The sequence below is a fragment of the Podarcis melisellensis genome (genome assembly GCF_964234715.1).
Source record: "Podarcis melisellensis genome assembly, chromosome: 8".
NCBI lineage: Eukaryota > Metazoa > Chordata > Lepidosauria > Squamata > Lacertidae > Podarcis > Podarcis melisellensis.
The window spans coordinates 89,885,260-89,899,916 of NC_138540.1; the positions used below are offsets into that span (position 1 = coordinate 89,885,260).

The 14,657-nt window shown below is 49.1% G+C and overlaps 1 protein-coding gene across 3 annotated transcripts in view; it reads right to left on the reverse strand.

Moving 5' to 3' along the window:
- Nucleotides 1–1,062: 1,062 nt before the first annotated feature.
- Nucleotides 1,063–14,657, reverse strand: part of POLR2I (RNA polymerase II subunit I) — a 30,663-nt gene continuing 17,068 nt past the window's right edge. The window contains exons 1-7 of one of the 3 annotated variants that reach the window (XM_081922482.1): nt 10,197–10,291; nt 7,052–7,261; nt 4,275–4,329; nt 3,218–3,291; nt 2,201–2,275; nt 1,900–1,951; nt 1,063–1,305 (exon numbers count right to left, since the gene is read on the reverse strand). In XM_081922482.1, the coding sequence (XP_081778608.1) occupies nt 1,243–1,305; nt 1,900–1,951; nt 2,201–2,275; nt 3,218–3,291; nt 4,275–4,322 (312 nt within the window). In that variant the 5' untranslated portion in view covers nt 4,323–4,329; nt 7,052–7,261; nt 10,197–10,291 and the 3' untranslated portion in view covers nt 1,063–1,242. Of the gene's footprint in view, nt 1,306–1,899; nt 1,952–2,200; nt 2,276–3,217; nt 3,292–4,274; nt 4,330–7,051; nt 7,262–10,196; nt 10,348–14,657 lie in introns of those variants that run through there. The other 2 variants (XM_081922481.1, XM_081922480.1) reach the window with 2 other exon arrangements.

Genomic DNA, 14,657 nt, shown 5'->3' on the forward strand with positions numbered 1-14,657 from the left:
TGTTTTCAAGTCTTTCCTCCAAGCTCGGTTGCAGGTGCCCTCGCTTTCTGAGGCGAGATGGGTGACCGCCAGGGGCAGGGCTTTTTCTGTGGTGGCCCCCAAGCTGTGGAACGCTCTCTGCAGGCATTTCGGCCTTTGTGATGCTCTTCCAGGCACCAACCCAAACGTTTTTTGCACTTGCCCAAGTTTTTGGTTGCACTGAATATGTGGCTGTTTCTAATCTGTTAATCTTGTAATGAGTGGCGTTTTGTCGCATGCCGCCTCGCGGGGCCAATACAGTGGTGCCTCGATAGACGAAAAGAATTCGTTCCGCGATTCTCTTCATCTAGTGGTTTTTTCGTCTTGCGAAGCAAGCCCATTGACAGCTTAGCGGATTAGCGCTACAGCTGTCTAGCGGCTTCTAGCGATCAGCTGTTAAGCGGCTTATCAGCAGAACAGCTGATAAGCGGCTTAAGAAAAGGGCGGAAAAAGCGGAAAAAAACCGTGGGGGGACGCAAGATTTTTTCGTCTTGGGAAGCAAGCCCATAGGGAAATTCGTTTTGCGAAGCGCCTCCAAAACGGAAAATCCTTTCGTCTAGCGGGTTTTTCGTCTTGCGAGGCGTTCGTCTTGCGGGACACCACTGTATTGGTGGCGAGACAGCATATAATTATATTAAAAACTGTGTTTCCTCATGGCCAGGGGAATATTTTGTTCTGCTTCCTGCTTAAACATAACCAGCCTCCTCTCTGACCATGGCAGTCTTGCATTATAGCTCATTTTTTAAAAAGCGGGCGGGCACAAGCTATCTTTAAAGCCACACCTCTAAACCAGACACTCAGCCCCATCATCCTGGTTGTGATGGAGTGGGCTGGAATGAGGGAAAGGTAGGCAAACCACACATGCTTTCTCCCACATGACCTGAACCCTAGATCATGGGGGGTGGACTAGATGACCCCTGGGTCCCGCCCAACTCTTAAGGTTCTATTCTTCTATTCTTCTCGCCAAGCTGCTTTAATTGTGTACAGATGTGCCAGCCTCAGCTGCCCCACCCAGGAAGGCTTGAGGAAGCACAACTTTGGGACTTTTGTAAAAATATAAACCATGTTTTATTAACAAAGCCAAAAACACGAACAACCCAAGTCAAAGAGGGTGTCTAGGCACAGGCAGGCAGCAGTTGAATCATCTGGAAGTTTGTCAGAAAGGAGAGAAATTAAGGTAACGTCAGGAAAGGGACAAGGAGCGGGCTGACATCTCCACGGGCTTCACTCTGTCCAGCGGTGACCGCAGTGTGGGGCCGTGCAGACGTAATAGAGCCGCATGGCATCCTAAAGCAGAGAGGGAAGGGGTGAGGCTGGTGTTCCAGGTGTCTTTCCATGCCTTGACCCCGTGATCATAAAGACCTCCGGGGAAATGTGAAGGCTTAAAACCCAGCAGAACCAGAGGCCACCTTTCAAACCTCCACAGACCCCAATCCCCAGGTTTTGGAGCTCTGGGGAAAAACTCCTGTTGTGTTTGCAACATAACCACAATGCTGTTTTGTTTTGAACTGCAAATGCAGAACCGCAAATTGTTTTGGCACTGGGAACGCCCTTCTGCGAGTCTGTAAGGAGCTCAGCTGAAACACCCACCCCTGCTGCTGGGCTTTTTTTAAGTGACAGAGACTCCAAACTCTATGGCAGCCGCCCAGCTGGTTTTAAGAGGTGATATTTGAATAAGTGAGTGGGGCAGCGGGTGGAAAACAGGCATGCAAATCATGTGGGGTCACGGCTGAAATTCTGCTACTGAAGTAGAGGACCCGATATAGGGAAACCCACATGCAAAGCGAGCAAATGTCATTGCTCGTAACTTTTAAGAGGGGTGTTGCTGCCAGGGATTACCAAAACACCAGCTGTCCTAGATCTCAAAAGAAGTCTCCTTACCTCGGCCCTTGCGCTGTGAGACTGGAAAAACACGGCTTCCTTGTGACCACACCTGGAAGACAGGGGTAGAAAGATCTGGTTATGAAGCAGGGCAGATCCTGGAAGCACAGAGGGAATGGCCCACACCCGGCCTTCTCAAGCTGGTATCCCACACCCGATGTCTGGGACTAGCTGATGGGAGTCCAAAATGTCTGGGAGGGCTGGCCTCCTTCAAAGGCTTTTGTTTGTCCCAGGCTGTTCTATGCTTTGTGGCATTTGCCAGACTTTTTAAAAATAAGAATGGCTACAGCTCAGCACTCACTTCTGGCAAGGGTGGTCCTCTGTTCGGGGCAGAGTTGGGTCCTGGGAAACGTCAGCAATGATCTGGGTTAGTTCACTGAAATACAGATGGTTAAAAAGTGATTCTTTTGATAGTTATCCTGCACACTTCCAGTCAGCCCATCTCGAAAATACAGTGGAAATCATTATGTGATGAACGGCAATCTCTTGCTGTCAAAAGTCAGCCCCAACCCCAGGGGGGGAAAACCATTTCTTTTGCAGTCATCATTCTTCCCATTGCGCTGCCCCCAGGACACCTGGCCGCTTCCTTACCACCTTTCGGAATTTTCCAAAAAGCCCCCCTCTTCTCATTTCTCCACCCCAATCGTTGTGCCTGGACACTGAGGTCCAGCTCCGAGGGCCTTCTGGTGGTTCCCTCACTGCAAGAAGCCAAGTTACAGGGAACCAGGCAGAGGGCATTCTTGGTGGTGGCACCCGCCCTGTGGAACGCCCTCCCACCAGATGTCAAAGAGATAAACAACTACCTGACATTTAGAAGACATCTGAAGGCAGCCCTGCTCAGGGAAGTTTTTAATGACTGATGTTTTAATGTAATTTAATCCTTTGTTGGAAGCCGCCCAGAGTGGCTGGGGAAACCCAGCCAGATGGGCAGGGTACAAATAATAAATTATTATTATTATTATTATTGTTTCTGTGTGGGTGCTTTCCCCCCACTCCCTCTGACCACCTTGGCCTGCCACCTGGATTGGAAACTATGGTTCTGTGAAGGCAGCCAAGAAATAACTTTTCACTGCAGTTGCGTCACTTTGCCAGTTCACGTTCAGCTTGTGATCAACCACTAGGGCATTTCCCCATGTTTCACTTGTCTGAACAAAGTGGATGCAAAACTAGGCTGGATTTTCAACGCAGGAATACAGGAGGTTGCCTTATGTGAAGTCAGCCCGTTCCCTTATGCAGCGTTGCTGGCAATGGCCTCTCCAGGGCTTCAGGCAGATCACGGCAGGCCAGCAATTCCTTCAAGGCAGCTGCTGGTACTTACTCAACTTCATGTGTGATCTTATTGACGTAGATGCAGCTATTGTCAGCCTCCTGCTGGTAGTCGCAGTTCCGGCACTGCAGGGAGAAGAGAAGAACGGTCACACGTTCACGTTCCCAGCAAGCCCTGGGGGGGGGGGCAAAACATTACCTACAAGACTGATGCCAGGAGGGATCTGGCTGCCTGGGTGTCATGGACTGGTTGGACGTAGAGGAACAGTGGAGGCACCAGCTGGGGAAGAAGGATCCAAGTGTGGGGATTGGTGGTGGGACAGAGGGAGGAGATGGGGAGGAGGAGTCTGTGGCAGAGAAAAGTCAAGACAGAGGCGGAAGCGGCAGAGCCACAGCTGTCAACGTTTCCCTTTTTTAAAGGGAAATTCCCTTTGTCCGAATAGGATTCTTCACAAGAAAAGGGGAAAGTTGACAGCTATGGGCAGAGCAGGATCAGGAAGGCCAAGAGGCAGAGATGAGTCTGGGTGGTGAAGCAGCACAGATCTCTCCCCCTCCTGCTGTGACAAGTGCCCCTCTTCCCTGGGCTCCCAGGACCAGGAGAGGTATGAAGTGTGAGGAGCAAAGGAAGACCTGCAGGCATAGTCTCAGATTGCTTAGGAGAGACCTGGAAAGACCAGGAAGAGGAGACTTAGGCAGCTGTGGGAAGGCAGGGGCCTTCAGTCTCCACAACTGCTTCCTTCATAAAGGATAAGACCTACCAAAGAAGAGTCGCTGGGCTCATTAGGCCTGGCATTCCTCTGCGGATCCTGTTTTTCTAATAAAGCGTTAACCACCTGCTCTGTGTGATTCACTGCTGTCTCGTTCCTGACACTGCACACCTGTGATCCGTGCCCAGCAATCTCAAAGGCTGAGTTATGGCTGCCTCCCAAGGTCCGCAGCTCGAAGCTAGCAAACATGGGGCAAAATGACCAAGCTCGCCCCTTTCCCGGCCAAAAGGTCCCAGCCAGGCAGCTGAGCTGGGAAGGGACTGCCACAAAGCCACAACAGCTCACGGTGAAACTCTGACCTCAGGAGTCTCCCTGAAGAGAGTATTGCCACCTGACACTCACAGCATAGAGAAGGATCCTGTTCTCTTTGTCTTCTTTAGGGTACAACATGTTGTTGCTGTTCAAAAAGAGAGGAGAGAGAGAAAGATTTAAGTGAGTTTCTTAACAGGTGAGATGCAAATGTAAAACTAGAACTAGTTGGACAGACATCTAATGCAGCTGAGCGGGGAGTGGGGGGCCAACAGCTGAGAGCCGCCTTCCAGATGTTGTGGGCAGCAACAGCTGTTCTGGCTTGAGCTGACAGGAGCTGGAGCCCAAAGCCCAGGGGCAGAGAGCAGCTGCTTTGCGGGGAGAAAGTCCCAGGTTCCGTTCTCTGCCTGAAATCCTGGAGACCACTGCTGCCAGTCCGTGTAGACAATATTGGGCTAGATGGACCCATAAGTCTGTCTCAGCACAAGGCTTAGCGATTCCTGCGTCCAAGTCCCCCGTCAACATGGCAGGATAACTTTTTCTGATGCTAAGAGCTGTTAGGCAGTGGAAGAGACTCCCTCAGAAGATGGTAGACTCCCCAGTGAGAGCCAGTGTGGTGTAGTGGTTAAGAGTGGTAGACTCGTAATCTGGTGAACCAGGTTCGCTTCCCTCCTCCTCCACCTGCAGCTGCTGGGTGACCTTGGGCCAGTCACACTTCTCTGAATTCTCTCAGCCCCTCTCACCTCACAGAGTGTTTGTTGTGGGGGAGGAAGGGAAAGGAGATTGTGAGCCGCTTTGAGACTCCTCAGGGTAGGGATAAAGCGGGATATCAAACCCAAACACTTCTTCTCTTCCTTCCATGGAGGTTGGATGGTCCCCTGTCAGGGATGCTTCAGCTGTGATTCCTGCCGTGCCACGGGGTTGGTCTAGCTGGCCCCTGGGAGCCCCTCCACAATTCTATTATTCCTTCACCCCAGTTTTAAAACCGAACCCATTTTTTTGCTCTGCAGCTCAGCAGGATCGCTGCCTGTCTTTGTTTTCCCATTACGTTATCGGAACACTAAACTGCTGTGAACAGAACTCCAAGAGATGCTGGATGGGCGGACTGAAGCACATTCATTTCTCCTCACTCTTCCTGTGCTCATAAATCGAGGGACTCAGAAATACTAATTTTGTTGTTGCTGTTTTATTCTTTGTACCCTGACCATTTGGCTGGGTTGCCCCAGCTTGCAACATATATAAAAACATAATAAAACATTGCGCATTATAAAAGTATGTCCTTATTGAAGTCCTCAACCTTCCTGATTATGGCCCTCACTATGCTACATTAAAGGGATACGGGTGGCTCTGTGCTCTAAACCATTAAGCTTCTTGGGCTTGTCATCAGAAGGTCAGCAGTTCGAATCCGAACAGAGTGAGCTCCCCTTGCTCTGTCCCAGCTCCTGCCAACCTAGCAGTTCAAAAGCATGCCAGTGCAGGTAGATAAATAGGTACCGCTGTGGCAGGAAGGTAAATGGTGTTTCCATGCTCTCTGGTTTCCATCACGGTGTGCCGTTGTGCCAGAAGCAGTTTAGTCCTGCCAGCCACATGACCTGGAAAGCTGTCTGTGGACAAACGCCGGCTCCCTCGGCCTGAAAGCAAGATGAGCGCCGCAACCCCTTAGTCGCCTTTCACTGGACTTAACCGTCCAGGGATCCTTTATCTTTTTTACCTTTTACATTAAGTAGGCTTGGGTGTCTTTTCTGCCAAGCACGTTTACATGTAAGAGAAGCCCACACAGGTCGCGCAATGCCAGCCCACAGAACAGCACTTTCTGGAAAGACCTCCAAACAATCATTATACCCTTATCATCATTACTAATTCCCAGGTTGTGGCCACAGTTGCACGCTATCACCTTCAAGGAGCCACAGGTGAGAGTCGAGTGCAAGGCTGGGACCAAAGGTGGAAGGAGAATGACATGTCCCCCTCCCCTAACATCCCATATGCCCCTCGAGGGGAGCCAATGGGTCTCAAATCCTCGGTGAGTTAGGAACTTCCCCTACATGTGAAGACAGTTTCCAGCGAACTGAGCAAATGAGACCAACAGGAGGTCCAGCGGCCAAGAAGGTGATTCCTTCCCCTGCTACAGAGGGAAGAGAGGGGCAGATGGGGCTCATCCACCTGGGAAGGGACCCCATCAAACGGAAGGAAAACTCTGGTCCTAAATCTCTTCTGCCTTTCAGAATATCTTTGGGAGAAGAGTGTGATGGCCTGGGACTGGGGCTCGGACTCAGAACCAGGAGTCTCACTCCGCACCGGATCCTTTGCCTCAGGCGGCATCTGAACCTAGTCTGGGGCCTGATCCTGAAGAGTCCCAGTCTGCACAGGTGCCCCTGCAGCAAACACCAGCTGGGCCGAGTCAGGGGCCTGAGCCTGCCCTGGCTCCAGATGCGGGGATGACCTCGTTGCCTCCAGCTGGGCCATCACTTGCAGCTGCTCCACTACCGGTTGGGTCAGGGGAGGCTGAGGCGGCCCCTGGGTCTAGTCATCCACCAACGTCTCCCAAGCTGCAGAGATTCAGGTCTGAGAGAAGGAGAGACCTGAGTACTCACAGGAGTGCTCACCTTCGGGCGAAACAGGGAGCTGAGTCGTCGGGGGATCAGGACTGGCCGTTACCCCGACAGAGATAAAAGGCTGCTGGACCCCGCCCCAGGTTGCAGGAGCAACGTTGCTGTTTGGCAGAACCTGCCTGAGATCCTGTACCTGTCCTTGCCTGGTTTCCTGCCTCGTGTCCTGCCAGACTGACTCCTCGCAGAACCCTTGGATTCGGGGCCGGACCTGGACCGCGTTGCTCGGGTTAACCCCCGGGCCCAGCACAAAGAGAACCCTACACAAATCCCGAGTGGAGTCAGCTAAGGAGGTTGGGTGGCCCCATGTGCGCCTCCTTCCGTCAACTCCTGTTGCCAAGTTGGTGCCAAACGCATTGCTCTGCTTTCCTTTGGACCACCTCAGCGAGGCCGGGGGGGGGTCTTCTCATCTGGGCAGCCCAGGACCTCCAGACACCCCCCAGGCTTGCGCCCGGGGAGGTCATTTCAGTGATGCTAACACAGCAGTTTGACTTCACCCCCTGAGGCACACTCCATTGTCTCTCCAGACAAACAGGTGCCAACTCTGATTACTTTTTAAGTTAAGCTTACCGCCCTTTTCTGAACATCCTGTTCCCAATTATCGCTCCAATGACCCAGAAACAACAACAACAACAGTTCTTGGAATATTATTATGCTGGAGTATTATAGCTTGGTTCAGGTGATTTGGAAAGAATTTGGCTTCAGCCCCAGAGGCGCACAGACATGTGCCAACCAAGATGACTTTTAAAGTTTGCTTACCGCCCTGTTTGGAACACAGAGTTCTCAACTTGGGAGGAGAAGAAGAGAGGGCCATGAAATACCCATACGGATTACTCTTAAAAGCAATTACTTCTTGAGTCTTATCACCTGAGACAGATTCACATACTGGTGACATTGCGCTCCAAACTCCTGACATGACATGTTGGTGATCTCATGATCCATATTTCCCAGCAGTTTGATATTGATATTGATATTAAAAAGTACAGGGGACAAGATAAAATTGTACAATATTCCAAAGTACCGCTGCCAAGGAGTCTGTCACCTGCCCTCCATCGCCTCCCTCTGGGAACATTCCCACAGCTCACCAGCCAGCGCATCAAGGCTCTTCTGACACTGAATCTAGATCCCAAAGCCAGATTAAAATGGATCCAGATAACTCTAGACTGGGAGCGGCCACCAAACCATACAACACTGGTCCTGAAAGACCTACACTGGCTCCCAGTACGTTTCCAAGCACAATTCAAAGTGTTGGTGTTGACCTTGAAAGCCCTGAAAGGCCTCAAAGGCCCAGTAGACCTGAAGGAGCATCTCCCCGCCCCATCGTTCTGCCCGGACACTGAGGTCCAGCGCCGAGGGCCTTCTGGCGGTTCCCTCCCTGCAAGAAGTAAGGTTACAGGGAACCAGGCAGAGGGCCTTCTCAGTGGTGGCGCCCACCCTGTGGAATGTCCTCCCTTCAAATGTTAAGGAAATAAACAACCATCTGATGTTTAGAAGACATCTGAAGGCAGCCCTGTTCAGGGAAGCTTTTAATGTCTCAAGTTTTTCTGAATTATTAATATTTTGTTGGAAGCTGCCCAGAGTGGCTGGGGAAACCCAGCCAGATGGATGGGGTATAAGTTGTTGTTGTTGTTGTTCATGATCATCATCATCATCAAACCTTTTATTGGCATCACATACAAACATCCATAACATAACAGTACAGACAAAAAAATTTCCTTCCAGTAGCACCTTAAAGACCAACTAAGTTAGTTCTTGGTATGAGCTTTCGTGTGCATGCACACTTCTTCAGATACACAGTACAGAATTACCGCTTCCCCCATGGCACAAAACATTTACCCCCCCCAAAAAGGAGAGGCAGAGCAGACTGTTGTCACATCTCTAGGTCTCCAGGGAGATCAGTCGTCTGCAATGTGTTTCGACAACAGAATACAGTGGTACTTCAAAATGCAAATGGGATCCATTCCGGAGCCCTGTTCGCATTCTGAATAGAACGTAAGATGCGACTGTGCGTCTGCACGTGGCGCGTTTTGCCCCTTCCGCGCGTGACATGATTTTGACCGTCTGCGCATGCTCGAGCAGCAAAACCTGGAAGTAACACGCTCCTTTAATTCCAAGTCACCTTGTTGTGCAACCCAAAATACTTATCCTGGAGAATATTTATCCCGAGGTATGACTGTACCAGATAAAGATATTTGGCCACTAACTTAGTGAGCTCCTGGTCATTCCCCAATAGTAGAAAGTGTATGACCTCTGGTGTCCATTTGGGGATGCAGAGTTGCTCTAGGAATTGCTGGCGGAGATCAGCATATAGATTACATTTAAGAACCATGTGAGTAAGAGTTTCCACCAGGTGGTCATCCCATCAGCAGATTCTCTCTCTGCCGTGCCCAGGAACCTTCCCCATGGCTTTGAGCGAAAAGGCCTTTCCTTCTTGAGGGTTGAGCAAAAATTCAAGGTAGTTGTGGTTAGTTTCATGTGCCCAGGAAAGTTGAAAGTCAAGAGGGGAGCATGTTGTTGTTGTTGCTATTTCCTATTATTCCCCTTACTATGGCCGCTGCTGCTGTAGCTCCACCACGTGCATCTCTCCCAAACCCTGTGGACCTGAAAAGGTGTGCATGCACATGAAAGCTCATACCAATAACTAACTTAAAAGTTAAAGGGACCGTTAGGTCCAGTCGTGGCCGACTCTGGGATTGCGGCGCTCATCTCGCTTTACTGGCCGAGGGAGCCGGCGTACAGCTTCCGGTTCATGTGGCCAGCAGGACTAAGCCGCTTCTGGCGAACCAGAGCAGCACACGGAAATGCTGTCTACCTTCCCGCTGGAGCGGTACCTATTTATCTACTTGCACTTTGAGGTGCTTTCGAACTGCCAGGTGGGCAGGAGCTGGGACCGAGCAACGGGAGCTCACCCCGTCATTGCGGGGATTCGGTCTGCTGACCTTCTGATCCACAGTAGTTTAGACCAGTGTTTCCCAACGTTGGGTCTCCAACGTTGGACTACAATTCCCATCATCCCTGACCACTGGTCTTGCTAGTTAGGGATGATGGGAGTTGTAGTCCAAAGGCAGCTGGAGACCCAAGGTTGGGAAACACTGGCTTAGACCACAGCGCCACCTGCGTCCCCTAATAACTAACTTAGTTGGTGTCTAAAGTGCTACTGGAAGGAATGTTTTAATTTAATTTAATTTTCTTTCCCTGAGCCTTGACTGTGTTTTGGGAAAACAACCCAGTCCCTGTTTCCTTTCGGTTCTTGCTTATGCAGGATACCCCGCCCCCCCTTCTCGGCACAGCACAGACCCGCAGCGTGGGAAGGGGACCCCCGAGGTCATCCAGCCCGGCCCCCCGAGGGGACTGATGGAGGGCCGTTCCATGCGGCCCCCGCCCCCCCCGGCTCCCCCTCCGGCCTCACCATTCCTGGCAGAAGCGGATCCCCACGAAGCCCGGCTCGTAGGCCCCTTCCGACTCCATGGCAACCGCCCCCACTGCGCAGGCGCAAAGGGCCCCACCCGCCCGGAGCCCGGCTCAGGCTCGGCTTCCCGGGCTCGGACTGCGCAGGCGCGGCTTCCGGCGTCCGCCTCCCGCGCCCGCTCTTCGGCGCTTCGGCTACGGCAGCCGTCAGGGGCCAGAATAGACCCGAGCGCGGCCGCTCCGAAGTCTGCGCGCGCAGAAGTGGATGTTCTGGTCGCCTCGCCTGAAAAAGGAGATGGAAATGGATTCAGGGGGAAAGGGATCCCAAATGAGCCAGAGGAGGGAGGGACTCCCCGCTTGGGAATAAGTAATCATAAATATAAGGGAATTATTATTATTATTATTATTATTATTATTATTATTATTATTATTATTATTAAAATATTTTTATTGGTGTTACAATTTAATATTCCACACATCAATATAATAATAATAATAGTAAAAGAATTCATATATATTCCCCCCCACCCTGTGACTTCCCTCAACTTCCCCTTCTGGTTCATTAAATGTTTGCTACTTCTGCTTCATTTATTTCCTCCTATTTTCTTAATCTTTTCATTAAATGCTCTTATATTCTTTTCACTTATTTATACCGTATTTTCCTTCCAATTATATCTTTCACTTAATTAATTTCTGATTTATTGCTTCTTAATCTGTACATTTGTTTTCATAATTGCGTTTACTCAAATCCTGCTAATAAGTCCATTTCTTTACAGTGTTTCTGTAACTACAGCAGGAACGCTTCCCACTCTTTTTTAGAGTCTCTCTTGTCCTTGTCTCTGAGTCTTCCTGTGAGTTTTGCCATTTCTGCACATTCCATAAGTTTAACTTGCCATTTTCTTTCGTTGGCATCTTGTCATCTTTCCATTTTGGGGCTAGTAATATCCTAGCTGCACGAAGAACTTATTCCGCTCTTTTGGCAATTCCTGCCCTATAAAGGTATAATGATTATTAGATCTTTTCCAGAAAGGGCTGTTCTGTGGGCTGGCATGGCGTGACCCCTGGGGGCTTCTCTTACACGTAAACATGCTTGGCAGAAAGACGCCCAAACCTACTCAATGTAGCATAAGGAGGCCATTATTGGGGAGGTTGAGGACTTCCAATAAGAAAAGGGCATACTTTTTAATGTCCAATGTTTTTCTATATGTTTGAAGCACTGCAGCGCCACTTTAAAGAGACATGGCTCCCCCCCCCCCATCCCTCTTCACAGTGTCAGAAGAATTCTAAGGCATCACAAATAAAAATGAATGTTCATAATTGCGCAAGATAAACATACGTACGTAAGTATCCAAACCACGTGTCTGAAATAGTGCAGGGGAGGAATCCTGAAGCCGCCTTGGCTCTTAATGACCGCAAGGGAGGTCTGTGACCAGGGTTTCTGAAACCAGGGTATGTACCATTTCCAAAGATGAGTGGCTAGGATAATGCAACCAGCAAGCATCATCAAGTGTCAGAAGGCAAGATAAGCATCAAAACATAAGACACGGTGTACGAGGAAGACTCTGAGAAGAAAATCAAGGCAGCAACTGACCTACTTGAGAAAGGGAGAAGGGAGAAGAAACTGAGATTTTATCTGTATGTCTCATTGCCTCCTGATTAAAAGTACAAAGTGTTCTTTCTTTATTAGCTTCTGTTTAGAGTACAGAACGCCGATCAGATGTTTGAGCAGCTTCTTGAAGAAAGTGTGGCCAAGTTTCCTTGCATATTCAGTAGGATAAGTGGATTGTAGAGGGTTCTTAATTCTAAGACCCTTAGATATAATGTCCAGGTTCTTGCATTTAGTCAGAAAGATGTCAGTCTGTGCCTGAGCAAGTTTCTTGGTGAGGTTTCCATTTCATGCGGCTCCATGTGGTGCCTTCCATAGTTCTAGCTATGTGTAATTGGAATACAGCTACCTACCTGTAATTGGAAAAACAGGTTCTGTGTCAGTGACCCTCCTTACATGCAGATTTCCAGAGAACAGGCTATAATTCCAGGAACTTGTAACTCTGTTCCTCCCAATGAAGAGTTCTGTGAAACTCCAAACTCTGCGCACTCCACGTTGTTTACCAGCCTTAATGTTTCCATGCTGTAAAATGGGAGAGATGCGTCATGGTGCTTCTTTTCAGAACTGGATTGGCAGACTGTTTCGCGGTAATTTACAAACCACCCCAATCTCTGATCGGTGTGAGATTCCAGGGGTATGTTGTAAATAAAAATATGCCCTTTTCCCTTATGGGGTATCCAAGAGCCCATATAGAGTCCTTACATAGGCTCCCTATTGGTAGGAGAGAATAACAGAGGCCAACCAGAGAATATTGAGAAGCAAAGCAGCTAGTAAGCCTGATCTTTAGTGATCTGTTGCAACAGGGTGCTCCCCTCACACGCAGGAAAGGAGGAGGACCCACAAAAATGCTGTGCAAGGGCTTATAAAAGACTTTTGAAATTGCCACCCTGTAGATCAAGACCACCCCCAGAAACATTATGCATACATCACAGAAGGGGTGTAACCTAAGACCACCCCTCAGATACATCACAGAAAAGGTGGTCTTAAAACAGAAATTTCAATATTGTTTTTCTCTTATCCTAGTTTATTTCCTGTCTGGCAGGTTACTTGATTGGATTGCCTGGGGAGCCTGGCCAGTCTTTTGTAGTGATAAATAGTTCCTGGGCCAGGTCACAGGCCCACACCCTTATTCACCCATTCTGCGCATAATAATCTCTGTCTCCACCCCTCGGCCCAGGTCACAAAATAACTTTTTGCACTGTGTTCTTAAGACCCAATCAGATTTCCTCTGAGCATTTCAACAAACCCCACGTGGGAACAAAGTTAAACTACCAAAACTAATTAAGCACGCAGACTTTGGGGGTAAACAAAACCGAACTACAACCCCGGGAGTTGATAAACAAGCAATATACATGTTAAGAAGGATGGCCAGGAAGACAGGGATCTTTCTCACCTTCATGTGAGATCTGTTTCCTGGCCCTAAGATTAACATCCTAAGATTAACATATTAGAAACTGTTACGGCAAAAATCTGGGTGCGAGGCTGCTCTGCCACCCAGCTCATCGGACTCAGTCCGTGGGTCCCTGAGGAGGAAAATGAGCTCAGCCGGAGACAGGAGCAAACTGCAGAAGATCCAAGTTTATTGGCCAACAGGTTCAAGACGAGATTGAACAGTGAGAAAGGGGTGACATGAGTTTTTGAAACTTCCCTCCATGTCCCAGAATACAGTGCAAAACACGTCATGAATACATTAAAGAGAGGTTTGGTTACACAGATTACATCATGAATATATTAAAGGGAGGTTGGGTTACACAGATTAACATATGGAGGAGGGAGGGGGGAATATGCAGAGCTACACCGGATTAACATAAGGAGGAGGGAGGGGGGAATATGCAGAGCTGGAGATATGCACGGATAAACACTTCCTGGGGATGAGAAAACAATGGTCTCAAATATGCATAGTCTGGCACCTGACATTGCCTGGAGGAAAGGCTGATCAGAGCAAACTGGCACGTTGATTTTCTATGAATTTTATAGATTTTAGTCCCTTTTGACATTGACAATTGGAAATAAATTGATATATTGTAGCGAAGAAGAAGGTGAAGAAGACATGCCCCCCCCCTTCCGTAACAGAAACCTACTTCAAAGAAACTTGCCCACTATCTTTGATTACCCAGGAGCCTGCCTGGCGAAGCAACTGGGCTGTGTACGTGACTGGTCAAGAACGAGAAATGGAACAGGGATGCAGAGGTGTGGATTGATCAAGAATCATATCAAAATAGTTTAAACCCAGTCAACGCAATGCTTTCATTGCTGACACAGATGGATTACTCTATATTTGTTATAATTTCCCATAGCAATCCCACCTGATCACTACACCACCTTCTGAGGGAGTCCATTGCACAGTCAAACAGCTCTTGCCATCAGAAAGATGCTCCTAACACTTAGCCAGAATCTCCTTCCTTGTACAGTGGTACCTCTGGATGCGAACGGGATCCATTCTGGAGCCCCCTTTGCATCCTGAGTCGAATGTAACACGTGACTGCGCGTGTCACATTTCACCGCTTCTGCGCATGCACGTGATGTCATTTTGAGCATCTGCGCATGCGGCGAAACCTGGAAGTAACGCAATCCGTTACTTCCAGGTCACTGCAGAGCGTACCCTGAAAATGCTCAACCTGAAGCTTATTTAACCCGAGGTATGACTGTAATTTGAAACCATTGGATTGGGTCCTGCCTTATGGAGCAGCAGAAAACTAGCCTTGTTCCATGTGACAGTCCTTCAGATATCTGAAGATGGCTATCATAGAATCTTAAGAATAGGAAGGGACCCTAGGGTCATCTAGCCCAACCCCCTGCGATGCAGGAATCTCAGCTAAAGCATGGCCACCCAACCTCTGCTTAAAAACCTACAAG